Source organism: Ananas comosus, linkage group 10 (genome assembly GCF_001540865.1).
Source record: "Ananas comosus cultivar F153 linkage group 10, ASM154086v1, whole genome shotgun sequence".
Classification (NCBI taxonomy): domain Eukaryota; kingdom Viridiplantae; phylum Streptophyta; class Magnoliopsida; order Poales; family Bromeliaceae; genus Ananas; species Ananas comosus.
This window is the reverse complement of record NC_033630.1, coordinates 1,922,549-1,950,425: the sequence shown is the minus strand read 5'-3', so window position 1 is coordinate 1,950,425 and position 27,877 is coordinate 1,922,549. Positions and strand designations below refer to the sequence as shown.

The following is a 27,877-nucleotide window of genomic DNA, read 5'->3' as shown; positions in this document are numbered from 1 at the left end:
CTTTGAAGATTAGATATTGAGCGATTCACGACGCTAAGGTTGCGTTATTTCACTTTATTTTATAGCGGAAATAGAGCCAAGTGTTTGGTCCCCTGTCTAGTTCTGCCTCTGTATCGACAAAAGAATAATTTTAACCCAATCATATATACTTATAATTAAAGACTACGACGGTCTCTCTGAGTTAGTAGGCTATTGGTGATGGCTCTGTATGCCATAATTTTCTAACCTAACTTTTGTTCTATTTTTAGAACTGGACAAAACGGAGTCATGACCTGCTATTTACGGCCCATGTATGTTGAAGCACAATTTATTATTGCGTCCAATTAGCCACCTAACATAACTGTTAACCTAGACCTGGACCAGACCGAGTCAAGTATGTGCTGCTTTTGCCCTCACCCATATTTGAATACAATTTATTAGGGGGCAAACTTCATGTATAGTCCCTATACTTTTCCGGTAGTATGAGTTGGTCCTAAACTTTATTATCGGGCTTAAAAAGGTTATTTTAAATAAAATTTATTTTTTTCTAAAATTTATAAAAATAGGGATGTTTGAAACATTAAAACTATAGGGACTAAATTACAAAGCGATGGCATTGAAGCGCACTTGGTCCACCGTGCTCCCGATTTTCTCGACGCTGTCCCGTACGGACCACGGGACCGCTGACACTGTGGACCGCATCCATTCACCCCCGGGCAAATTCTCGACCGTCCAATACGATACAAATCAACCACCCCAATCCACATCAGCACCGTCCAATCCCCCTTCCTCCGGTCATTGGACGGCCCGTTCCCACCTGCCTCGATTCGAGCGTCCAATCAACGGTCGAGATCAACCGCATGGTCCTGACCCTTTCATGTGGACCCCACGTGATCGGGGCCCACAACTTCGTCTCCGATCGTATAAAGCGAGGGACACATAACTTTTTTTTACAAATAAACCCTCCGAAATCCCCGTAATTCGCGCGAACCACCGCCACACGGAACCGCCAAAGTCCACGTGGCCCATCGTAATCCCCACAAACGCGTGCTTTAAGATCGCCCCCCGGCGCGTCACCAGCATACGCAATATCCCCCTATTTTCCAACACCCCAAATTAATAATGTTCGAAAGAGCGAATTACATCAAATTAAACCGAGGCCCCTCAACTATAGTTGGTCTGAAAAAGGATCCTCAAATTTAGTTTGTTATTAATATTTGTAACTTTTAAGTAAAATTCTTTATTATGTTTGATAGATCTATTAACTGTTAATTATTAATCAGGTAGGGCTATTAATTAATTATTAGAAGATATCATAACATTTTGAAAATACTTGACCAAGACATGGTGTAGTAGAAAATAAAAATATAGATAAAAATATTTTATTTGTTTATGTAAGCAATAATACATTATGTAAGCTGCATAGAATTGTTGAAATATAATTTCTATAATCAATTAAAAATATATTTTTTTTATAACTTATAGGTTTTTTGGTTTAGTATTGTCAAGCATTTTACAATATTCTAAAATCCTTTAAAGAACTAAAATTAAGAAGTATAAAAGTTTAACCTATTTTTAAGTGCAGGTGATAAAGAACTTGATAGTTAGTATTCAAAAATTTAAATTTTAAATTTAATTACTTCATATTTTTAACTAAAATTTATTTCTAAAAAACGAATAAAATAGTAGACCATCTCTCTCTTAAAAAAAAATTGTTAGAAAATTAGTAATAAGGAAATGAGGCGGCGTCGTTAAAATAGACTGTAGTTAAGGGTTCCTCATGCAAATTTCATCCTCTAATTTTCAAATTTTATAAAAAATAAGCTGAAACCGATACAAGGAATCGATCCCCAACCCATCACCCTTTCGTTTCCTATATATGTTTCCTTCTCTTTTCTTCTGCGCTTCTCCTTCTCCTTCTCCTTCTCCATCTCCATCTCCATTTATACGAATTAAGAAGAAGCGGTCGCTGTGGAAAAGGGGAGAAATAGAGGAGATAACGATGGAGAGGAGTGTACAACAGGTGGAGGAGCTCACCTCCGGCGCGAGCGGCCGCATAATTCCGGTTTGTAGGAACATCCGCCGCTCCGTGCTCTCCCGCGCGGCGCTCGTCCGCTTCTTCGTCTTCGTCTACTCCATCCTCCTAGGGTTCCTGCTCCTCCTCCGACGGAGCTCCAGGGCGGCGCCGCCGCTCTCGTCGCCGCGGCGGAAGGGGGCGGGAGGGGGTCGACGGAGGGGCTGGAGGGCCGCGGCGGCGGCGGCGGAGGAGGAGGACGTGAGGCGGCGGAGGGCGCTCGCGGAGGAGGTGCCCATGGCCGAGTCGTCCGATCTCGGCGGCGGCGGCGGGGGAGAGGGTGGGGGTTGGGGGCGCTGTAGGTGGGAGACCTTCGTGCTCGCGGGGCCGAGGAGGAACGCGCTCTTTTGCCGGTCGTGGGTCCCGGCCTCGGGCGACATGAGGTGAGGTCTCGACTCTCGATCGGATCCTTGGGATTAGGGTTTCGTTCTTACTCGGAGGGTTTTTTCCCCCCCTCGCATTCTAGCTTCGCTTTTCTATCCTGTGATTAGGTGATTGTGCCCCAATTCCTTTCCATAAACTACATGCAAATGCAAATTTTAGGCCGGATCGTGCTCGGTGACTGGAACAAATTGTTCACGAAAGTGTAATGCTTGCGGTACTCTGATCATCACCTCCTCGCCTATATAGTGACATTTGCTGATCATTGCTTCTTTTATTTTGTTCTAGTTGACTCCTTTTCCTGGTCCTATGTATTGTTCTGATTAATTTTTTGGGCTGCTATGGCGTCTTCAATTTTATTGTAAAATCCGCAATTCTACGGTAAAATCTGCAAAATTTGTTTACCTCATCGGTAGAATCGTTTTAACATAATTTAGCTTCTTAAAAAGGCTTCCAATCTCCGCTCTTCAAGTGTCTCTTCTGGTGCGAAATTCGTTGGAAATATTGCAAGTAATCAGGTGTTTATATGTTCAATTGCTTGACATGAAAGCTGTTGAGAAGAGTGATATTTGGTAGAGCTGACTAATTAGCTATACCAAGTTTAATACAAATTGTTCTTTTAACGTAGGAGCACTTTTTCTTTGATGTTTTGTGGTTGTCCCTTTAAGGCAGTACACATGCGGAATGCATTTGATTACTCTTTTTTAAAATTTTTTTGAGTGATCCAAGTAGTTGCCTTGCACAGGTTGCCATCAATTGTTGCGGCAAATAATTTAAAATGTACTATTCAATAATTTTCAATCCTATTTTAGAAATTTTCTCTTTTTTTCAGTGTTACATGTTTCTTTAGTTCAATCCTGGAGCAGAGTGTCAGTTATATATAAGCATACTTATCCCCTGCTTAACTTAATACGTTAGTTGCAATGGTCCCATCCTAGTTAGCATGAGTGATGGTACAATTGATTTCGTCATGATACCATTTTGTAGTTTCCTCAAAACCATCCAAATTTCTCTTTGTTTGTTGGAAAAGTCTGGGCCATTGTTGTCTCTTTTCTTCAGCAATTTGCAGATTCTGAATTTACTTCATGCAGTTTCACATATTTGTGGGAAGTTACGCCACCCCTTTGGAAAAATTAAGCTAGTCGAAGCCTCCATCTAATGTGGTAACCAGCAGTACTGACCCTCTTGTTCTACGCCTTCCATTTCTCAGGCCAAACAATGCCTTTTGTTAAAGGCACGCCAACCCCTTAGGTGTGACATCAGATCATTCTCATGCAAATACCCAGCTAAGGCGCATGCTGGTGCTTGCTTCGATTGTTGTCTTGTTAGGAGTAGGTAGTAGGTAGTTACTAGCAAGGCAGAATATCTTGGTGGCCGTTGAGAGCTTGATTGCTCAGGGGCTCTTGGTATTACCTAGAGCATACACTAGAATGTGTGAGCTATACACGCATTGCTTCTTCTCTTCATGCTAACCATTCAAGTTGCTTACTATATTTCTTATTTGCCTATGTTTCTTAATATAAATGCAGTATGTGGAGAGGCAAACTATAAATGTTTGATTGTCGACTTTTGCATATAAGTCTCATATCACAATCTTGCTATGAAAACTGTGGATAAATATTTTCTTTCTTTAATCTCTTTTATCATTAGAAAGTTTGCATATTCCATTTCCTACGTGCGATATACATAGTTGAAGAATTTTTTTTCTTGGAGCGATATACAATTGCGACGATGTTCCATGTTTCATTTAAGTTAATTTGTTACTGATTTTCTTTATTTTTTGTACCTTAAAATCATTGTTCACTGATCTTTTTAATTAATTTTTTCAGGGGTATTTTATTGGTTATACATGGGCTCAATGAGCATAGGTGAGCAAGTTATGACCATACTTTCCGATCAATTTTGTAATTTTGCTCACACAAAGTCACACTTAGACTTTGATAGCTAATGGTGGCAGGCTCTCCGGCGACATCCAATTTGCTATTGGATACGCTAATTTGGTCAATTCGCTTAAAAAGCCTGAGAACAATGACCATATAATCTTATATTGATCCTGTCTTCATATTTATTCTTCTCTAAATTCTACACTTTTGCCTGGATATATGCTGAAGCAGCAGCCAATTGCAAAAGGTGCCTTTTATCAAAAGAAATAATATCCTAGTTATTGAGAACCTTATCTGATACATGTTGATTTTTCTTTTTGCCAGTGGAAGATATGTACATTTTGCAGAGCAGCTAACATCATGCCAATTTGGAGTATATGCAATGGATTGGATAGGTGGGTACAGTTCTACTTCATTATTGAATGCATGATATTTCTCTTTTTAGCTGGTTCAGTGGTTCTCCCTGAAAGCAAAAGGTTTCATATTCTGATGGCATCACTCTTGTGGAATCAGTTCCCGGTGGAATCAATGCTTTATCCCTCCTTTTTTTAAAAATTTATTTGAGAGAGAGAACTTTTTCTTTTCCTTCTAGATCATGCTGCTTTTTATCTCCAATTTCCTTATGTCAATTAGTCTAAATCATGCTTCTGGATTGCTATCCTCAAAAAGTCATAAATTATGGAAACTTACATTGAAATAAAAAAAGTAAACTAACATTCCTTTGACAGGCCATGGTGGAAGCGATGGATTGCATGGATATGTACCTTCATTAGATTATGTTGTTGAAGACACAGTAAGTTTCTTTCCTTTCCAATTATTTGAAAGTTTTCAAAAGTTGAAACTGAACATTTATGCTTATCTGATGCTGGATTTAATTATATGGCAATAAACAGATAATGTTCCTGGAGAAAATTAAGTTGGAGAATCCTGGTGTTCCATGTTTCCTCTTTGGCCATTCTACCGGTGGAGCTGTTGTTGTGAAGGTAGTATTCATATAGAAATTATTTCATTTTGGGTTGAGTTTCAGTTGTTTCTTGGTTTCTTAAGCAGTGTCTTTACAATTTTTTTCAGGCGGCATCCTATCCTCATATTGAAGCCATGATAGAAGGAATTATACTCACCTCACCAGCATTGCGAGTAAAGCCTGCTCATCCTATAGTTGGGGTAATATCCACTATCACCATTTTCTTGCATGTGAGACATGCTAATTCTCATTAGTCTATAATATACAGGAAACTCTCCGATAAACAGAGAGATGAATGTTGTAATTGACGGGAATCTGGTAACATATAGATTTCAATTTAACATGGGTGTTGAAGTTGGGAACAGTGACATTGATATATATATGGTTTGCTGCATCCTAGATTATATTTGCTTGTAGATGATGTTAAACAATCGCTCAATTTGCTTTTGCTTCTCTAACAAGAACAGCTATAATTAATGATACGCTTTATCTTTTTCTGCAGGCTGTGGCACCAATCTTTTCGCTTGTAGCCCCAAAGTTCCAATTCAAGGGAGCGAACAAAAGGGGCATTCCTGTTTCAAGGGACCCCGCAGCTATGATAGCCAAATACACTGATCCTTTGGTCTACACAGGTCCAATTAGGGTTAGGACGGGCCATGAGATACTTCGCATGTCATCTTATTTGCTGCAGAACATTAAGTCCGTGACTGTCCCATTCTTCGTCCTCCACGGAACGGCCGATCGGGTGACTGACCCATTGGCTTCTCAAGATTTGTACAACGAGGCCCCATCAACATACAAGGATATAAGGCTCTATGACGGCTTCTTACACGATTTACTATTCGAGCCAGAGCGAGATGAAATTGGCTTGGATATTATATACTGGATGGAGAAGAAATTGAAACAGCAAAGCTTATGAAGTTTTTAAATACTACCACACATATTTTGGCTCACGGCTTTTCGTGACAAAATGCCTGGCAAAAGCAAGGGCATATTTCTTACTAGATTAAATAGATTTATCTCTGTGTGTATTTGTCTGTTATTTTAAAATGTGAAAGGGATTACGATTTGTGTAAGATTGGAAATTATGTATTTGTATAAATGCTAGGATGCAGTTTAGTTCAAATGAACAGTATATTTCTGTGCTTGTGATGTTCTACACCAATATATAAGAGGATTAATGCCTTGTTCTGCTTTTATTTTGTAACCATGTGGGGGAGAATATCGCCTCTTTTGAAAATTCTGATGCATAACTTCACAACAGAAGTAGAAGTTCTAATTCAATATTTTATTTTTTCTGGAATAAGATGCTACTGTGGAGGTTCTAGTAAAGGTAAAAATGTTGAGACTTCATAAACTACATCGGTTATTTAGAAATAGGTCTCTGAACTTTATTATAATTTTCGAATGTTCTTTTAGCTTTATTTGTTTCAGTTTAAAGTATCAGTCAATTAAACTAGAAAGTTTTATTGTTTTAGTTAGTAATTTTGCCCAATCCACAGCTCTAACTTGTTCTCAGTGGCAGTGCGGGTTAATCGCTTGCTAGTTAACAAATAAAAAAGAATTTGTGCAAGGGCCTATTTCAAAAAAGCCCATCTTTGAGAGAGTCTCCAAATATTTTAACCTGTTTATTTTTTTAAAAAAGGAAGCGATCTTTTTTCATTTTCCTTTTGGAATAAAACCTTAATAAGCCACAACACAGTTACATTTTTCGCTTAAACATGATTCGAATTTGTATCTTATTGAGTTAACACAATCTTTAGAAGTGGTCAACTGTTACAAATATCATCGTTAATGTTGCGTAATAAAATTTTTCATAAATATTCGCAACGTACACGTCTCGGCTACGTCGACGACTACAGCGTGGAAAGTACGTCTATAGCATTTGTGAGGTGCAAATACACTCACAGTGAGTCAACAAATAAAGTCAAGTTTTAAAACTGCGTGTGTGGTTTTTAGTGCTTGAGAGAGAACAAAAAAAACCAAAAAAGAGAAAAGAAAACTGTAGACATATCACTATCAAATTGTGGTCCAAGAGGGGAATAATTTCATGAGTTGGTGTGATGGAGCAACTAACAGGGAGTTTTAAATCGTGCATGAAATTACACGTTAGGGATTATCTCATTTCACATTATAGAAATAGGGAACATAAATTTTTTATGCACGAAAAATGCACCTAATGGACGCAGGAATATATAGTGTGATATATTTAACTCATAGTGCTTTCCATCAAAAATGATATATAGAACTAGGCTCCTATGCTTTTAAAAATACAGAGGTCTCTATGCTTCCAAATTATTTTCGATAATGGGACATTCAATTTGGAGTTCGGTTCCATTAGATATGATTTATGCTATTGGAACTATCTAGAAAGCAAATTTCATAATTTTTTGACTTCATTTACCTAGTGAATGAGTAGCCTTAAAATGGACAACTGAAAATAAAAATTTTATAAAAAAAAGTAATAAAAGACTCAAATTTTAAATCTGAAGTATTGATCTTATTATTGATTTTAGGTAGATTTTTTTTATTAAAGTTTCATATAATTTGAATTGTTTTATATCATTGAACTTAAAAATGTGCCATGTTGACCGTTAAAATAGTCATTTTAAAACCTTTGGATAGCTTGATAAATAATATCAAAAAATTATTAAATTTGGTTTTTAGATAGTTCCAATAACGTAAATTATGCCTAATGGACTTGATTGTCAAATCAAATGTCCCATCATCGAAAATAAATTACAAGCACTAAAAATTTTCGTACTTTCGAAAGTAGAGGAGATCGTGTGTGTGTGTGTGTGTGTGTGTGTGTGTGTGTGTGTGTGTGTGTGTGTGTAATCCAAATTTGCGAGAACTTGAGAAAGTATTTTTAGTTACAGGTTCGGTTGGCCTATGAATTGGCAGTTTTTGATAAAGATCAAGTACTAAAATATCATCAACTCGGATAGTAAAGTTGAACTAATTTTGAACCATAAAGTGCTATATATAGTATAATAGGCCAAATTTACTAAAAATGATATCTCAAAATTTTACCTAGATCACATATTATGGAGATCACACTTTTAATGCTGCATTGCTGCTTAATTTGATGCTAACTAAGTTCTAATGAAAAGTCAAAATAACAAATATAGGAGATAAAGTGTTACGCTTTAAACTACATGTTTGTAAATTAAATAGACTAGCTTTGGCTAAACCATGAAGCATTCTATAAAATTTTCTTAAATTTCTATAATCCAAGTTGGTAATTTGGCAGTTAAAAATATCTTTTTAATGCTTTGAAGGATCAAAAGCTTTAGAAGAGCTTCCAATCTTTTTTTTCTCCAATACTACAAAATTACAATAGGTTCACAATTTCAATTATAATTTTACAGTATTAGAAAGAAAAGTTAAAAATACTTTTAAATATTTTGAATCGTTGATAATATAAAAGTAGTAATTTTAGCCGTTATATTACCAAACTAGGTTTATGTCTCTTTCCTTGACATAACATAACACTATTGACAAAGACTGCTGGCTTGCAAAATACTATTTAATTGATGTAAAATTCTATTCTTGGAGATGGAATAAGATGTGGAGAAGCCTTGTAGCCTAAAGTTGTATAGAGTTGTTATTTTCCATATGTTTTTATTTTACACAGTCATTTAAATAAATTTTTGTCTTTTTCATACTTGTTTTTTCCTATATTTGAATCTTTCCTTCTTCTGTTTTTGCTGGACATCGGGGTCTTCACATACATTCTTTGAAATTTGGTAGATTCAAAAAAGAAAATATTTTGATGTGGTTCGAAATCAGGAGCTAGATCGAGATAAGGATAATTGCCTTTTCCCTTGTATTTGCCTTTATTTTGTTTTTTATTTCCATCACAGTGTCACGGACAAAATATTTTTCACTGACTTCTCCTTGACAGTGGCCCAAATCTGCTAACGGAGTGGGTCGTTAAAGAGACCCGAACCCAACCCGCTATGGAAAGGCGAAGGATTTTGTAACTTCTTCCATCAATGATGGAAACTCAAGGGTTATGAAACTCCCAAGAGTTAATAGGGTGATTATTGGGTTTATGGCTCATTATGAGGGTGAGTTAATGGGTGCTTTAATGGCGAGTTAGTATAGGCTAGATTCAATGTATCTAGGAGCCTATAAATAGTGGGGTTTGGCTAAAGTCAAAACACACAAGAGAGATTGTGTTTGTAGGTTGTAATTCTCATTTTCTAAGTAGTGTAGTACTTAGCTTTTTGAGAGAATCTCTGCCTCTTTCTTTTTGTCATTCCCTTTGCATATTTAGTCATAGGACGCGAAGGTTCAGGCTAGCAACAGGGACGAAGGCTTGTCCATTTTCGAGCAGGAAGGCGGGCGCCGCACGGGCTATGCGAACAGAAACGCTAAGGCCGTGACAGTTAGTATCAGAGCCGGTTAAAGGAGGAACCATGTTTTCGTCGGAAACTGTCGTCGTTGACGTTGTGCCTGAGTCCAGGGCAACCAAGCACGGCAAGAGTAAGGAGCCGCGGACTCTGGCGAGAGAGTCCGTCTTGCTTGATGACCGCGTAGGCGTGCTGGAGGACTCTGCTGCGAGCGCGGAGGAGCGCTACTCCGACCTATCCCAACATATGGGGATGTTGGAGGATGGGTTTTATTTGATGAAGATAGATATTGTTGCAACTATGGCAACATTCCGCCATCGTCTGGAGCAGTTCAAGGTGAGCCTTGCCCGTCGCAACAACGAACGGGATGTGCGAGATGTGCTGCTTCAGGACATCGGTGTCGAGGTCAAGGAGGTCGAGGACCTTAAGACGAGGGAGTCACTACCTGAGCGAACCGAGAGCGATCGAGGTGAAACACCAAAGGCGAGCGAGGCCAAAGGTGGGGGAGATTGCCGTGATATAGGGGACGTAAAAAGGCGCAACGAGAGTTCAACCCTTACTGCCCTGCAGCTTTACAAGGAGGTGAAGCGCGGGAAGGCTAAGGACCTCGCGGAGGAAGGCCTGAGCAGCAGTAAGACTGTCAAGTCTCATGTGGCGTTGAAATGGATAGCGTCCAAGCAAAGTGCAAGTCATTTTGTCAAGGAGCATGCGAGGACCAAAAGGCGTTCTGCAGCTTGGCGGAGTATGCGTAGGTGTCGCAGAGGACATGCACACTCGGGGCATTCTGCAGGTTGGCAGAGTGCGCGTGCGTGTCGCGGAGGACATGCACATCCGGTGAACTCTTCGCACAGCAGGCTCGCTGGTGCACTTGCTCAGAGGGGCAAGGCACTAGGTGCTGGTGCGGAGACAGATGTGGACATTGTGAGCGAGGAACAGGGCTGTTCGGGCGCGAAGGCACAACGGATCGCGCGGAAGGCTATACGGACCGAGAGCGACTCGGTGCGCGACGAGGGCGCCTGCGCGTTTGGTTGGAAAGAATGTCACGGACAAAATGTTTCCCGCTGACTTCTCCTTGACAGTAGCCCAAATCTGCTAGCGGAGCGGGTCGTTAAAGAGACCCGAACCCAACCTGCTGTGGGAAGACGAAGGGTTTTGTAACTTCTTCCATCAATGATGGAAACTCAAGGATTATGAAACTCCCAAAAGTTAATAGGGTGACTCTTGGGCTTATGGCTTATTACGAGGGTGAGTTAATGGATGCTTTAATGGCGAGTTAGTATAAGCTAGATTCAATGTATCTAAGAGCCTATAAATAGTGAGGTTTGGGTAAGGCCAAAACACACAAGAGAGATTGTGTTTGTAGGTTGTAATTTTCATTTTCAAAGTAGTGTAGTACTTAGCTTTTTGAGAGAATCTCCGCCTCTTTCTCTTTGTCATTCCTTTTGCATATTTAGTCGTAGGACGCGAAGGTTCAGACTAGCAACAGGGATGAAGACTTACTCATCTTTGAACAGGAAGGCGGGCGCCGCACGGGTTTTGCGAACAGAAACACTAAGACCGTGACAACAAGCTTTTAGTTTAGAAGCTTGATGTACTTTTTTAGTACATGTGTAGGTTTAGAAGACCAATCTATATATCTTTCCTTTTTTATTTCTTAGGTTTGGATTTAGTTTTGGAAATTGTGAAAATGTGTTTTTATTTGCTTCTCTAAAATTGTTCGCTTGTAATCAAAGTTTCACTTTTTTAATGAACGAATTATCTACAGATTTATTCTCTACCAAAAAAAAAAACATTTCCTCCTTTTTCTCATGTGAAAATACCATTTATATATTTTGTGATCATGATCTATTGAGGTTAGCGCAATTGACAGGGAGAGATGATAAAAGAGACTCCTAACGGCTAGCTGTGTGGTGGATAGACATGAATAGAGTTCGCGATGCTTTTGCAATCTTTTCGGACTCAACATCTGTGACGTCCCAAACATTTCCACATTAGATGAAAATGAAAATAGAATAAAAAATATAAGTATCATACACCACAATAATAATAATTGGGGTTAAAATATTTTGGCCAATAATTTAGATACAACGAATTATTAATACTAATAGATCGGATCGTTACAGTTGATCTCAGAACTAGTTTGTCAGCCGGAACTGTGAGCCAATCTCACATCGCCCAGCAATCTTGGTTTAGAAATGAGATTTGACGAGACGCTAGGGTTTAACGAGAGGAGTTTGTGATGTTCCAAATAGTCTCAAATTAGATGAGAGTGGGAATAAAATGAAAGTTATAAATATCATAATCCCTAATAATAATAAAGTAGTTTAAGTATTTTGAGCCGATAATTTAGGTCCAACGAGTTATTAATGCTAATGAGTTTAAATATTTTCGATTATGATGGGAATTATTAGATAGGCATCTCACATCGGCCAGCAATCTTGGTCTAAGAAATGAGGTCTGATGAGAACATCAGGATTTAACCGGAGGAGTTTGTAACGTTGCAAATAGTCCCAAATTAGATGAGAGTGAGAATAAAATAAAAAAATGTAAATATTGTAAACCAAAATAATAAATTGGTTTAAGTATTTTGAGCCGATAATTTAAGTCCAACGAGTTATTAATGGATCTAAACATTTTCGATTAGGATGAGAATTACTAGACGGGGCATTACATCTCAAGTTGTTTCGTTTTGGTCCTCCGTTAAGGGATTTGTTGCGTTTGTATCTCTTCATCAAGTTTAATAATAGCCTTTGCGTTCTCCTAAACGAAAAAAAAAAAAAAAAAGGTTCCCAATTTGATTAAAATAGAGTTGTAACAGTGTCATTGCTCCTGTGGTGATGAGATAGTGGCAATTAAATAAGAAATTTTGCTAGCACCAGTGTATAATGAGTACATTTCCTGCACCCCATTTTTAAAAATTTTATAACAAAATCTTAAAATTAGAATAAATTTATTTATTATATTTCATAACATTCAGAAGTTCTATATATGAAAAATCTTATACTAATATGAGCATATTTTCAACTATTAATTTTAAGACTGTTTTTTTGCCTATGTAATATATTTTTTTAAGAAAATACAACTTATTTGTCAAAGTAGATTAGATAACATATGTTATATCTGTCAAATTAAATTTTAATTTTAAAAATATTAGCATACGAGATTCGAGGAAGTGGGGATTTTAGAGATGGTTCCATCCTAGGCATCTCCACTTTTGTAGTTTTTTAGACCATTGCATCAATTCCAACCACCAAATATTAGTGATTTTTGCTTTTTTGATGTAACAAAAGTTAGCAATTCAAGGCACTAATCCTTTGACCGGTAGCTTCCCCCGAATCACATTAACATGCAACTTCGTAATAAAGAAATATTTTATTTTTAAAAAAATAAATTTAGCTGAAAATACAAAGTAATTAAATTTTAAACTTAATATCTTATATGTTAGTCGTTAAATCGTTTGTTACTTGCGTTAGGAACGATCGGTTAATAACTAATAAGTTATAAATACCGGCCGTCCAAACGCAAGTGACAAAAAGCTTGATAGTTGGTATCTAAAGGCCCAAATTTGAATTCTAGTTGATTTATATTTTCAGCTTAAGTTTATTTTTTAAAAAAATGAATGAAGCGGTTAGTATGTTATCTTTTTCTCTCAAAAAAATTATAAATTATTTTAGAAATGGATATATCGGATAGAGTAGAGAATATTATTAGTATTATTATTATTATTATTGTTATTATTATTATTTTAGAGAAAGATAGTAAACCATATATTTTAATAAACTTTCAAAAATAAATTTAGCTACAAATATAAAGTAGCTAGACTTCAATCTTAGAATCCAAAATATCAATTATAAAAAGAATAAGAGAGATCTTTAAATATCATCTATGTCATATGTGGACTCGCACTTTCTCACTTTAGTACCTTGTGGTTCAAAGTGTATCATTTTCATACCCTTGTGATTTTATTTTTATTTTTTATTATTCCCTTCACAAATTTTTTTCGTTAAATTAGTGACAAAGATAAAACTAAAGGATACTAAAGTGAATATTTGATAAATTATATATAGGGTTTCTAAAACTATTTGTGAATAATTTAGCAAAATGTTAGCGGAGGGGCTGACGAAAAAAAAAATAATAAATTACATTGATACATTTTAAACCATAAAATACTACAAGAGAAATAGAAAACCCTAACCGTCAATCCTCTCCTCCACAATTGATATATCGGTTTTGATTTTCAAAAAATTGCTAACACATCTAGTAAATTAATTCATCTTTTTCAAATCGACGCAAGAGTTAATTCGTGATCGGTTTACAGATCGAAGCGGTCATCTAATTCGATCGAAGGCGTGATTTCGTGTGGACGCGAGTAGAGGCCGGGCGAGTGCACGGCTAAGTGAGGACGAACAATTTTACCAACGATTGTCGACTTTCGGTGATCTCGACTCGCGCAAGGTGAAAAACTAAATCTAATTTGATTAGATCAATTAGATCAATCATTAATGATTTGAAGTGAAATACCAGGTGATGTTTGATTTTAAAATTTTTAATTACATTATTTTCTTTTGTTGCGTACATATGATTTTTTTTTTTTTACAAAAAATGAGAAAGTGTGAAATCATGTGCATGGTATTTAAAGTTTACCCAAAAACAATAAAAAAAAAAGAGGAGAATGCGCTGCCTCAAGAATTAAACTCTAATTAAATTGTTACTTATTTAGGAGGAGGAGGAGGTACAAAGCAAAAATAATCGGATCTATAAGTTTTGCAGACTCGATCTGAACCAACAGACTTACTTACTTGCTAGTCACTTTCTCCGCTTTCTCCTCCTCCTCGGCGGCGGCGGCGGCGGCGGCGTCGTCGGCGCGCACCGCCGCAGCCACCCTCTCGGCCATGGCCTTGGCCCCGGCGTGGAGGTACGCGGCCAACCCCTCCCGGCTCCACCCCTCCCCGGGCTCGCACTCGAACGACCACTCGATCCTGCAACCCCCGCCCCGCCCTTCCTCCTCCTCCTCCGGCGCGACTTTTAAAGTCGCCGTGTAGCCCCGGAGCCCGAGGCTGCTGTCGAGCACCGCGTAGCGCACGCTCCGCGCGGCCGCGTCCGTCGCGAGGAGCTCCTCCAGCGCCCACTGCTCGCCGCTGGCGTCCGCGACGCGGCGCACGCTCCCGCCGCCGGCGCGCTCGCAGGACGCCACCCCGGGGAGCCAGCGCTGGATGGCGAAGAAGTCGGAGAGCAGCGCCCACGCCCGCCCCGCCGGCACGCCCGGCAGCGCCGCCGACACCGCCCCCGCCCATCTCGCCCTGCAGCTCTCCGCATCCCTTGCCTGCTGCTCCTGCGCCGATGCCGCCGCCATGCTACCTATTGCCAATTGCCAACAACGAAGCTGAGGTTTTTCTTCTTCCTTTTTTTTTTTTTTTTATTAAAAAAAATAGAGGCTAGAGAGTGGAAGGAGGGCTGGAGGAGGGAGGGAATCTATTGGAAAGCGAAGATTATTTTTATTTTATTTTTTTTTGGGGCAAACTTCAAATATTACCCTGTAGTTTCCTATTTTGTCATTTTAGTATCTTACAATTTAATGTGTATCAATTTAATATTCTGTGGTTTCATTTTTTTCCTTTTCGTCAGCTCCTTCGTTAATATTTCATTAAATTATGTATAAAAAAACTTCAGATAGCACATCTAGGTTTATCGAATATTCATTTTAGTATTTTTTAATTTTTACTTTGTCACTAATTTAACGAAAAAATTAGTAGAACGTACAATAAAAAGAGAAAAATATAATCACAGAGTACTAAATCGATACATTTTAAACCACAGGGTAACAAAATGAGAAAGTGCAAAACCACAATGGTGGTATTTGAAGTTTTTTTATTTCTTTTCTATTTTTTCATTGGCTAGATTATAAAGAGTGTTATTTTAATATAAAAATTAGGATAAATTGCACATTTGGTCCTCAATCTATGACTTTTATGCCATTTTGGTACTCAAATTTTAATTTATTATCATTTCTACTCGAGCTTTCGAAATTATTATAATAAAATTTAATTATCAAAATGTTAATATATTGCAAACATAGAATTGATGGTGGCATGTAACAGTATTGTGATTTATATAATTAGCCACTAGTCAAAATGACACATTGTATTTAAATTAGCCATGCATCAATATTTAGTTATCTAAGTTGGGTTATGCGATTTGATTACAATAATACTAAAGATTCGAATTAAAAATTACAATAAACTAAAATTTGCAGACTAAACTATCACTTGCCTCATAGTTTGAGGACCAAATGTTCAATTTATCCTAAAAATTAATGTTTTTATTTTGTTTTATTACTGTAAAGTTTGCATGTATAACTTAATAAAAAATGAATTAAATAGTAATGTTAATAATGTCCAATGTAACTCTAAAAAGAGAGAGAGAGAGAGATAGAGAGAGAGAGAAAGATGGAGTAACACCTATATTAAAATATGATACATATATTAGAATGATAGAGTAGTGGTTGAAACGTTCGTTTTTGTTAAAGAACTTGGGTTAACACCTATATTACGAAAAGATAAATAAAGGTTTTAGTCAAAACAATAAAATAATTTAATATTCTAGTATGGATATTTTAAGAAATTTAATTTTAATATTTTTGTACGAAATAAAAATTTCTGATTGAACCATTGAAAGCTTCCTGTGTTAGAGAGGGTTTTAGTTGACTTAAAAAGAAAGCGATGGTAATTAGAAGCAATGAGTTACACGTGTTGTCCTATTCTTGATGCGTTGACATAATTAATATGAAGATTTGTTTTTATTGGTTCATATGCAAATATCATTTATAATGGGGTTTTGGAAAGCTAAACACACACACAAAAAAAAAAAAAAAAAACAATCTATTGTTACATCAATAATTATGTTGCTTTTGATAGACTCGAGAATTTAGATCAAATCTTAGATCAGTGACACGTCACTAGCATACAATGTCCAAATCAGATGTACAGAAAATTTTTGCACACGACCTAAAATTTAATTTTAAGGTGAGGGCCGTGATTTGCAATCTTAGATCAGCGGCATTTACTGACCCATTTTGCTTCACCGAAAAAACAGAAGGGGATAATTTTATCTCTTAAAAAAGAGCGATACAAAAGTAAGGTACTACGACTGTCTTTGGTTCAGACATCAATAAAAATTGTTTATTTCAGAAGTAAATATAAGTTCAAATATAAACAGAAATTAGACTAATTTTGTATTTGGATAAAAATTGAATTGTTCTTACAGATAAGATAAATAATATTTGGATGGTTAGATTGAAACGAGAAAAATAAGAGTTATAATTTTAAATTAAAATTATTTTATCTAATTAATTAACATCAAAATATTCTTAAAAATAATTTAATAAATTAATAAATTTGTTAGCTATGAATATTATATAAAATAATGAAAATAATTTAACTTTTTAATTAGTTAAGTAAATAATTTTAGCTAGGTAACTAGTAAAAAAAATTAATTAAATTAATAAAAATATTAATGGTTGATAATATAAATATTAGTTTATAGATAAATACATTAAATTATTAATCATTAATTATAAATAATAAATTGATTAATTATTTTATTATTTAAGTAATAAATAATAATTCAATATCATAATTAAAATTAAATTTAAACTTTAATTAACCTCATTTCCACCTGGGAACAAGCATATTCTAGGGAAAATGATGGAACAACAGTTCCTATTTTTGCAGAGAAACCGATTTTTGCAGGGAAACCAGTTTTTGCATAGTAGGGTGACGCTTGTTTTGCTACTCCTTTTGGTTCGGACAAATATTTTTGCTTCTTCTTTTTTGCTCTTTTTTTTCTATCCCCTTTCTTCTTCGTTTTGTCTTTCTGAGGCCCCAGCTGTCTCATCCTATGTAGCTAAGTTCATTTACCTAATGAATGAAGCAGATAGCGTGCTATCTTTCTCTCAAAAAAAAAAAAAAACAGTTCCTATTACACGAACTCGAGAACTACTGTTTTCGGATACCAAACATATTATTTGGGAACAAAAGGGGTAAGAAGAGCTTATTCCCCTCTATTCCGGAACCAAACACTGCCTTCAGGTCTCCTGGATAGCCCTAAACAATTGTCAATGTGAATTCATGCAAAAAACAAAACCTATAGTATAGCTTTAATTTAAGAAAATGAATAAAGGCACACATAGGCAATCAAAAGTTATAGATAGTGCTGTGATCATATTGTCCACAAGTTAGTGTTGTGCGCATGGGAGAGAAAATCAGCATAGCCCAGTAATTGTCATCTTAATTTCAACGAAAATATTGTTTCTGTATGAATCATACTTTCCTTTTTCTTTTCCCTATCTGGAAGGAATTTCTGATAAAGTGATTGATGATGGAAAAAATATAAAGGCACACAAAGTAACTCTAAACACAACCCATACAGTACCTATATTGGTATATGAAAAATGGTGAACTTGCGATAACCATGAATTCGAATTCTGAGAAATCAACTCCAAGTAAGCTGCTCCTAATTCGATTCATAAATTACACGCTAACCTGATACTGTAATGACAATTTTATGGACACACACCGCTTCAAAGAGGTTATTCATGAAAACATGACAAAATTCCGTGACAAACTATTTTATTAGTTCCATGAAAATGTGGCATAATTATCCTATTAGGTCCAATTTAAAAGAATGCTAATAACCAAGTGATAGAAAACACATTTTACCTAAGAAATCTGAAACTCTTTCGCACTCGATTTCTACTCGACGTAGTGGAACATCTCCGTTTCGAGATCGTCCAATTCTTCTAGACCACCAAATAACCAACTAATTCTTATTCTGTATGACCTTCTTGCCCGGTTCCTTCTTTTACACTGTCACCTGAAAGGGGCAGGTTACTACCTGATTCAGAGCTAGTTCCATCCTCGGGCTTCCATTCAGTCTTAATCTCTTCAGCATTATTATCATCAGTATCCTCAACTGTTGAAACACCATCTCCTTTTTCACCTGACTCGCCATTGGAAGACTCATTGGCTTTTCTCTCTAAAATATCCTCCTCATTCGGATGAGAGGAACTCGAATCTACAGTATTAGTAATCTCATTATTCTCGGGTTCATTTGAAGAACTGTCCCCGACATTCTCAACCTCAGAAGCCTTCTCTCCAACTTTCTCTGCACTATCGCCCTCCTTGCTAGCTGACCGGTCTTCTTCTTCTTTATTTTCTCCATTGTTAGTGGCGACTTCAGTGATAGCATTAACATCATTATTTCCTTCAGGCTCAACTAGCTTCGAATCGAATGCCCCATCTTTCGTTGCCATCTCTATGTTGTTCTCGTTGCTGGTCTTTGCTTCTCCTGACAGGTCATTGATAGTTGTCACAACATCAGAATTATTGTCTGATTGCAGCTCAGCTGTTTTTATTTCGTGATTCTCATACTCAGAATTAGCATTGACATTGTCTTGCTGCGGTTCAATTGTCTGCTCGTTAGAAGTATCATTAAATGTTGGCATAGAATTGTTCTCTTCACTAGGATTTACTTTGGTGGGTTGCTTGTTTTTCGACGCACCAGCATCAACTGCTTCATCCGTATTTTTATTCGTAGTTTCGGATTCAGAATCATTACTTCCTTTAGATTCACCAGACTCCCCTACATGAACTTCCTCATTACTAGATACATCCAGTTTGCTTTGATCTTTTGGGAGAGACACATTCTCTATTTGATCAGCTGAGGTTAATATGTTTTCCTCGTTAGACACTTTACCCGGTGCATCATCACTATTTTCCCCATCGATATTGAAGTTTTGACCATCATGACCATCTACTTCGTTTCTATTTTTGTCTTGGTCCGAGTAATTATTTCCATCCTCGTCTTGACTAGGAAGTTTGAGGGTCTCTTCAGTTTCTTCACTCGTGCCATTACCAACTGCTTCGTCTCCACCATTACTATAAGAATCAGTCTTATCATCTTCATTACTATGTTGCTCCTTTTCTTTTTCTGCTTCCTGCAAGACCGCATTTTCTTTATTGGAAATATTTTCTTCATCCTTCTCTTCACCGTCATGATCAAAAACATGAGGTTGAGCTCCACTATCTTCATCTGTTTTGGAGATCTCATTGATCTCATCAAAATTCTTTTCATGGTTATCTATTTCAAGCTCGCTTTCATAGCCCGCTTTCTCTTTGCGACCCAGGTATAACTCTCTGTCTAGCTGGCTAATTCTTCTGCGGTCGACTTCTTCATACTCAGCCTTCTTATCATGCGAATGCTTCATCTGATAGAGAAGCCATAGAGAAACACCGAGAAGTAAGGTGAATTGAAGTATCCTTTTAACCTTTGAGCTTTTAGCCCTCTGGTTCCGGATACTCGATTGATAAAACATCAGGAAATATCGTCAACAATTTCCTGCAAAATAGCAGACCAATTATCAAGGTTAAATTATCAATTTACTTCACATAAAGTAGTGATTCCGCACATGCTAACAAGTTATCTATCTGAAAATATCATTAAAGTAACACATGCGGAAGAATTGGGTAATCCACATCAAGCTAACATACAACATAACTTAGTTTCACCCAAGCTTCATCCTGGTCGTGGATAGATCACCCAGGTTCGGGTCCATAAGCAGTGACAATAGCCCTATGAAGACTCGCTTTCGCTACGGCTCCGGTGGGTTCCCTTAATGACCATATCCACATTTTCTTCCTTCCTGATACGTACGTATATGTGTGGGCATATACGACACATATTATATATCATATATGTGGATCTCAGAAGCGCCCATATCAATGGAAGGGGTGACTCATTATTTCACAGGAGAAAGCAGCAGGAAGGGAGAATTAAGAGCCAAATTATGAATATTTTCAGTCATTATCTTGTGAAGAAAACACAATACAATATAACAGAACTAGGCAAAAGCAATGCTCCACAGTTTTACTACGAAAGATTCTTTTTCATGTGTATATTTTGGTTTTGGTTAAGCTTATGAACAATCAAAGAAGCCAAACTCAAAATTTTGTATACTAGAAGTCACTTCCTCGATGATTAATCAAGCACCGACTATACATTCAATTTGATATTAGTTTAAAGCACACATCGACCGAAGTTTCTGCTGGCAAACTTATCTTTCAGCCAAAGGGGTACCTCCTATAGGGACTACCTAATGTAATCCTTCCTCTTTAGTTTTACAAAGCACTCTATTGCTTCTCTATAACCACACCAATAAAACCAGAGATCATTTATGCACAAACAACAACATATGAACAACTCAACAACATTGCAGTGGCGCGCAACATCTCGATTATGCAAACATATTTATTCTTCTGCGCACTTAAATCTTTAGAGAGAATCAATACCCTATACATCCCTACAAAGTTTTAGTTATCCAATATACCCATCTAAATGTTCACAATTTGCAAAATTCATCCATCTCCATCATTTGACCAGTTAAAAGATGACGTTTTCACTTTAAAAGGACAACTACTTCAACAGTCGCTTTTCAAATTAAATGTCTCTAGTCTATCTCTCATGTCATCCTCAGCAAACCAAAGATCCTAAATCCGAAAAAATAAATTAATAATCTTAGAACAAAGAATCTGCAACATTTTGAAGCTTTGGAGTAATATATTTCAAAATTAAAACTTCGCAAGGCCAAATCGGAGTTCCCAAACTCTGCAGGGGGGCATCATTTATTACTCCAAAAGTTATCTGCAGAAACAGTAACATCACAAACTACACATTCTTCATCAACAACATCGGATCCTTGAGCCTTAATAACACAAAATTTTTAATTTGCACGATAAAATAACGCTTAGAATGATTCATCTGTAACATTATCGAAAAAATTTGAAAAGAAATAAAAACCCTCGCATTTTCCAGATGAATCGAGATCTGGAGAAATACAAATCAGATCTCGATAATCTCATTAATAGTAATTGGCGAAATTGAGGAGAGAGATCGAACCTTTTAAATGCTCGACGAATCGAAATAATACGAATCGAATCCGCAAGAGAGAGAGGAGATGGGGGGGCGAAGAGATCGAGAGAGAAGAGGTTGCTTTTGTTGTTTTTATTCGATTTAATTAATTATAATATAATTCAAATAATTTGGATTTTTATTAATTTAATAAAATTTTATTGTGCTTTTGAGATGGTCGAAGCGAATCCAAATCCACTGATTCCGCGTGGACCCGTGTTGGCCAATTAAAATGGAGAGCTCCGCGGTGGGCCCCACAACAAACAGTATATTAATAAAAGAAGCAATTATTATTTTAGTTCAGCAACTTATTATTTGGAGCGGTTTGTTTGTCTATTCAATTCCTCGTAGATTTTATGCTTAGTTTAGTATTAAAATCTATCTATTAAATAAAATAAAATTAGAATAAAAGTATATAAGAATGTATCTTTATATTTTTCGGTGGGACCGTAGAAAATTTATTGTAACCAACTAATCACAATATGCGGAACACAATATTACATACGGAAAAAAATAAATATTTTTTTATCGTACTTCCTAACTGCACGTAATGCAATCTCCCCACAATTTCAAATAAAACCTTAATATTATATATATATATATATATATATATATAAAGTAAAACTGAAATAACAGTATTAAGTTATTATATAAGTAATAATGTAATACCAATAAAAAAAATATACTGTATTTATAAATTAGTTTAAATATATATATTTTAAATATCGTTAGTCATAGGTTGGACGTACACACTAATACACTCATCCGATGTTACAGTGGGTAGAGAATAGGAGGACGAATTCAGGAATAAGAGGTTTCTTTGTGAGTAGAGGTGAATTTAAAACAGATTTTGTTATTCTGTTTTTTGTCTTTACTTACAACTCTATTTAAAGCGGATTGGAACGATAACAGATTTTTTTTTTTTAATAGATTTTTGATTTGATATCAAGGGAAAGAAGTGTTCCCTTCTTATTCCGTTTCTTTAGCGCATTAGGACAGATTCAAAATAAGTTTTTATTTTTTTTTATTTTGGCATCCGCTTATCACTCATTTCGACCGAATTAAGAGAGAACCTCTAGTAGTCTAGATCCATTTGCATTACTAGAAGAAAGCCAAACCTCACTAGTGGAATACCATAAGATCGTATTAATTGATTGGGTATTAAAGGGCACATAGTAAAAAAGGACACGAGGAGAAAAGTAAACTGTTGATAAAAAGCAAACAATATTGAAAAGTGTCCTCTAAGATTGGAGAAATATATAGATACATATGCACGACTCTATTTATCATGAGTGAGACCGCGATAAAAGTATGACCAACTGATAGAAAGAAAAATAATGGTTCGGAAGTATACCAATCAATTGATGGGAGAACCAATCGACCATGGACAATTTCGAAGCACCGGAAAAGCCGTGAGTTGCATGGAAAGACCAACAGATCATAGAACTTCGACTAAAGGAAGTGGACTGTAACAAGTGGCACAAAAAAAGACAGACATACCGAGCTCACCTTGGCTCATCAATCCTAAAAGAGCGGCGCAATAAAAAGGACAGTGATAGAGAATTAAGGACAATGATAGGGATCAAAATAGGGGAGAGGAGGTTACTAAGGATTTGATGCGGTTACTAATTTGTGGTAGCTTGGATTATAATTCTTTTGCAATTTAGAGAGAAATTCTAGCGGAATCACGCAATCCAACGGTCCACCTAAAGCCGATGACCAAATTGCACTTATTTGGAACTTTCTAATGCACCTAGCCCTTATGGCACTAAGACTAATATATAACTTAATTAAACCGACTGTCCCTAAAGCGAGTGGCAAAGGGCTTGGTTGTTGGTACCCAAGACCAAAATTCGAATCCTAGTTGATTCACATTTCCAGCTAAGTTTATTTATAAATGAAATAAACGAAACGGGTAGCGTGCTACCTATCTTTCAAAATATATATATATATATATATATATATATATATATATATAACTTAATTAGATGGCTAAATAGCAGTGCACAGGAAGTTCCTACCCAGAAGTCTACAAGAAATGTATGATTTAAAACAATAAATTCAGCTTAGGACTTGTTTAGTATCGAGACCCATCTAATGCCAATAGACAAAACAATGTTACAACAAAAGTATACAAAAATATTTTTCTCTGTTTTCGATGGAATTGCAGGAAATATATTATAATCGGCTCACGACTTTTTTCGTACTTTCTCAATGTACATACCATAATTTCTTCGTAATCTCAGACAGAGTCTTATTTAGTTCCAACAGCTTTTCCATATCTTTCACTCCTAGTTAGGCTTCATTTGGAATTGTGGAAAGATTGTGTTACATAAGATGAAAAAGTATAATGGAAAAATACTCTGTTTATTTCAGTACATAATATTACATTATGCATATCACGATGAGTCGGCTATGATATATTTTCTGTGGTCTCACCGGAGAACCTAGAAGTATATCTCTATATGCTTTTATCCCAACTCTATTTTATCTAATAGCGTCAGATAGACCTCAATACCAAAATAAACCTTAGTTGTGTAGGCGTTTAGTGGCCCAATGGGCACACTAGCTTACATGATCCCAGCCTTGGGTTCCTACTTTCTAGTAGCCTAGTAGGGGTGTAATGTGGGCCGTGCCGGGCATATTTTGCACGAGGCCAGCCTGGCACGGCCCAGCCCCAAAGTCGGGTTGTGCCGGGCCAAAGTTTTTGGACCCCTAGCTTAGCACGGCCCCCAGCCGAACGGCACGGGCCGTGCCAATCCGGGCCGGCCTTTGGGCCACCCCTTTTTTTACTTAATTAATTAAAAAGTTTAAAATTTTCAAAAAATAAAAATAAAAATATTAATTTTAAAAAAATAATGTATGAGTGAAAAATTTTGAATATTAAAATGTATTTATAAAATATTAATATTTTAAAATTATTTAAAAATTTTAAATATGTTTTGGACCAAAATACCCTCCCAACAATCAAATAGTTAACTGTTGAAAGAATATTTTGGTCCAAAGGAGATCAAAATACCCATGTGACCATCTCCCAAGGATCTGCCATAGCAAACTCTTGGGAGATCCCCAAGGCTGCACACCCCAACTCCCAAAAGGAGCCTTAGGAGTTGGGTACAACCCTACTTCCTGTCCGGCTCGATAGACACGGCCCATATAGGCCGTCATGGCCTCTCCTTAGGCCCGGCACGGCCCAGGCCCGTGTCGTGCCAGGCAGTACTGGGCAACCGGACCACAACAACGAGACTCGGCACGACCCAATTCATCTGGCCGGCCGCCCGGTAAGATTGCTACAGTATTCATGCCGTGCCTCAGCCCGGGCCACTCTCGTGCCGAACCGGGCTATTGGCGGGCCGCCCGGCCCGTTTTACACCCCCTAGTTCCTAGGGATATAGGCTTCAAATAGGCCAGATATTTGAAAGCCCAAAGCTAGTTGGGCCTGCGGACCTGTGGTTAGGCTTTTCTTTGGGCTGGATTGTTTTTAGAAGATCCTTGCACATTCAGAATTATCTAATATTGTTGAGTGAAAATAAATTATAGAAAAAGCATATTTTTATATGATTTTTGGTTTTCCGGTTGACGATTAAAATTAATTATATCCTAACCAACTTAGCGTAATCTATATACTCGGCTTGTAATTATTTTTAAAAAATAAAAAAAAATTTCTATTATACTTTTTCAATGCACGTGATGCATCTATCCTGCATTCCCAAACGAAGCTGCCAAGCCCAACGTGCAGCAACTTTTTTGAAATAATTACTCAAAACTTTAAACAACGCATATATGTCTCTCAAATTTAATTTTAAGTTCTTACAAATATATTCTTGAATTGCTCGGCTATACTTTTGAAAATGAATCTATCTCCCTTCATATGAATACGCCCGCGAAACGCTCGTTGTCAAATTAATTATGCAGGTATATATCAGGGTCAGATATCGCGACAAATGTGAAACTTTTTATCACATAATGAATCACCTTATAAATCTCAAGTAAATGACTTTGTGCGAGATCTATCGATCTATCAAGATGGTGACATGAATGGAAAGAACTAAAGAGTTATGTACGTGGGATTTGAGGTGTCAATGCATTGCTCGATCATGGGACAACGAAACCCATAAAATATCTAAAATGATAATTGAGCTTGAATAAATTAGTCAATGTGGTGCAGAGTGTGGTCACGTGGAGGGGCTTTTGGAGATATACATATGCATATAATTCTCTCAATATACCGACCGTTCCTAGAGCAAATGGCAAAAGGTTTGATGGTTGGTACCCGAGACCCAAATTCGAATCCTAGTTGATTTATATTTCTAGCCAAGTTTATTTCTAAATGAAATAAACAAAGCGGGTAGCCTGCTACCTATCTCTCAAAAAAATAAAAATAAAAAACTCTCTCAATAAAGCTATTACCTTTCATAATGTTTTGTCCCTCTACCTGCCTAATAATTATTTGGTCCCCTCTCTTTACTTCCACACAACCTTTAATTTTGTTTCGTTTTTGTTGGTTCTTATCTCCATTAATTCTATGGGCCATGCTATGGACGAAAACAATCACTTGAGCGTCATTGACTTGAGCGATAATGAGGATATATACTAGTATCATACCGAATACAAATTAGAATTCTGGTCTATATACAACGTAAAAGATTTCTATCTAGTCTGAGTTTTTGAATGAGGCTCGAGACCTTTCACATAGTATCAGAACATGTGCACGCTTCCTTACTCCTACTTTAATCCGATTTCATCTGATTTTCATATGATTTTGTTCAATATTTTTAACTTAATATTGTTCGTTGGTTTAATCCAATTCATACATTCAACTGTTTCCCGAGCTTTAAGATCAAGGTTTGTGAACAAATTGTATAGATATCGTATATGATTAGTGTTAATTGTTGGATCGATATATATGTATATGAAAAATGATCCTTCTTAATTTGTCAAAAAGGGCTAAATGGATTTTTTTCTTTTTTCTTTTTTTATGCTTTTTAAGACATATAAACTGAGAAGTACGTGTACATAATTTTTTTTTTCCTGTGTTTTCAGAAGAGAAATTAAAGCCAGGGGATCATTGTCGATCAATTAATTCGGTCTTTAATTATTTGAACTCCATCAGAAAAGTAAAAGGCAATCCAACTAAACCCAACTTCAGGAATCGACGGAAATATTTTAAACAAGTTTAGGAGAAAAGCGAGACAGAAAGCAGTAGCCCTAACGCATACTAAAACTGATAAATTACTTTAGCTAAAGTATGCAATTAACAACAAAGTGTATCTTGATGTGGACACCCTCACTAGCACAGCTATATACTATGTACCTTTTAAGGTGTGCATGAAAAAGTGGGAGAAGAGCCTTTTTAGTTTAATATGTATTGTTGTATGGTGTATATTTGGAGAATGATTGTTACCAAGAGGATTTGTAGCATGTTTGGTAAGGAGGTGGCTGTTGTGAGAAAGAGAGTACCCTACATATATGGGTTGCTTAGGGAGGTAGAGAAGAACCCACATACGGAACTTTTGTGGTTAAGAAATTAAAAAGAATGCACATTAAAATTAACAATGCATTTGAATGTAATAACTTGTTGGTTTTGATAATTTGTTATCGATTGTGTCACTGTCCAATACTGACTTAATTAATAGCTAATGTGCTTGTAGGGCTTTTTTGGGGCTAGGACCCCGGCTATATATATTAAGTTCGTCAACATTTGTCGTAGGAACTTCGATCGGTATATACTGTTGTTTAAGATTTTCAAACATAACCAGAGAAGGGATCGATGAATTTGGAAAAACGTCCCATCTCATGAGGGTATCTTTTCTCGTTCCTCTTTCCGGGGGTTCAAGCAAAGAATGATATCAGTACAAGAAGTTTTGAGCTCAAGCCTCAGCAGAATTTTAATTTTATTTAATTTTCTTCTTTTTAGTTCAAGTCCAAGCCTTAAGAATATTAAAGAGTTTCGATTTCAGACACGAGGAGAACTAATTTGCCTTCAGTCTCTCTCTCTCTCTTTCTTTCTCATAAGCGCGCGCACACACAACACCCACATGTACACGATTAATATCCACTAAGCCTTTTGAAGTTAGGATAAAAGGCAAGCTATGTGGTTGTAGATAAGCTTAATATATACATGGTACATGAATAGTATTCCTAACAGTATCATGGGGATTGCTCTTTTGTATATTTTTTCATTTTCTTTGGCTTCTCTTTCCTTTTTTGGCTGAGAAAAGAGCCAAAAGATGGAGTAAATAGTAGAGAAGCTCCTTTAAATTTGCTTTAGCTT

The 27,877-nt window shown here is 36.6% G+C and overlaps 3 protein-coding genes across 3 annotated transcripts; 1 reads left to right on the top strand and 2 right to left on the bottom strand.

Moving 5' to 3' along the window:
- On the top strand, positions 1,833 to 6,480 carry LOC109716604 (monoacylglycerol lipase). Its single transcript, XM_020242139.1, has 7 exons — positions 1,833 to 2,436; positions 4,264 to 4,302; positions 4,642 to 4,712; positions 5,046 to 5,110; positions 5,211 to 5,300; positions 5,389 to 5,481; positions 5,784 to 6,480. Exons 1-7 carry the CDS (start codon positions 1,859 to 1,861, stop codon positions 6,198 to 6,200), a joined length of 1,353 nt encoding a protein of 450 aa, XP_020097728.1. The 5' UTR covers positions 1,833 to 1,858; the 3' UTR covers positions 6,201 to 6,480.
- On the bottom strand, positions 14,322 to 15,154 carry LOC109716555 (lachrymatory-factor synthase-like). The gene has a single exon (XM_020242070.1). It carries the CDS (start codon positions 14,990 to 14,992, stop codon positions 14,435 to 14,437), a length of 558 nt encoding a protein of 185 aa, XP_020097659.1. The 5' UTR covers positions 14,993 to 15,154; the 3' UTR covers positions 14,322 to 14,434.
- On the bottom strand, positions 18,049 to 21,703 carry LOC109716743 (uncharacterized protein DDB_G0290685-like). Its single transcript, XM_020242298.1, has 2 exons — positions 21,592 to 21,703; positions 18,049 to 20,034 (listed from the first exon to the last, which is right to left on the bottom strand). Exon 2 carries the CDS (start codon positions 20,009 to 20,011, stop codon positions 18,464 to 18,466), a length of 1,548 nt encoding a protein of 515 aa, XP_020097887.1. The 5' UTR covers positions 20,012 to 20,034; positions 21,592 to 21,703; the 3' UTR covers positions 18,049 to 18,463.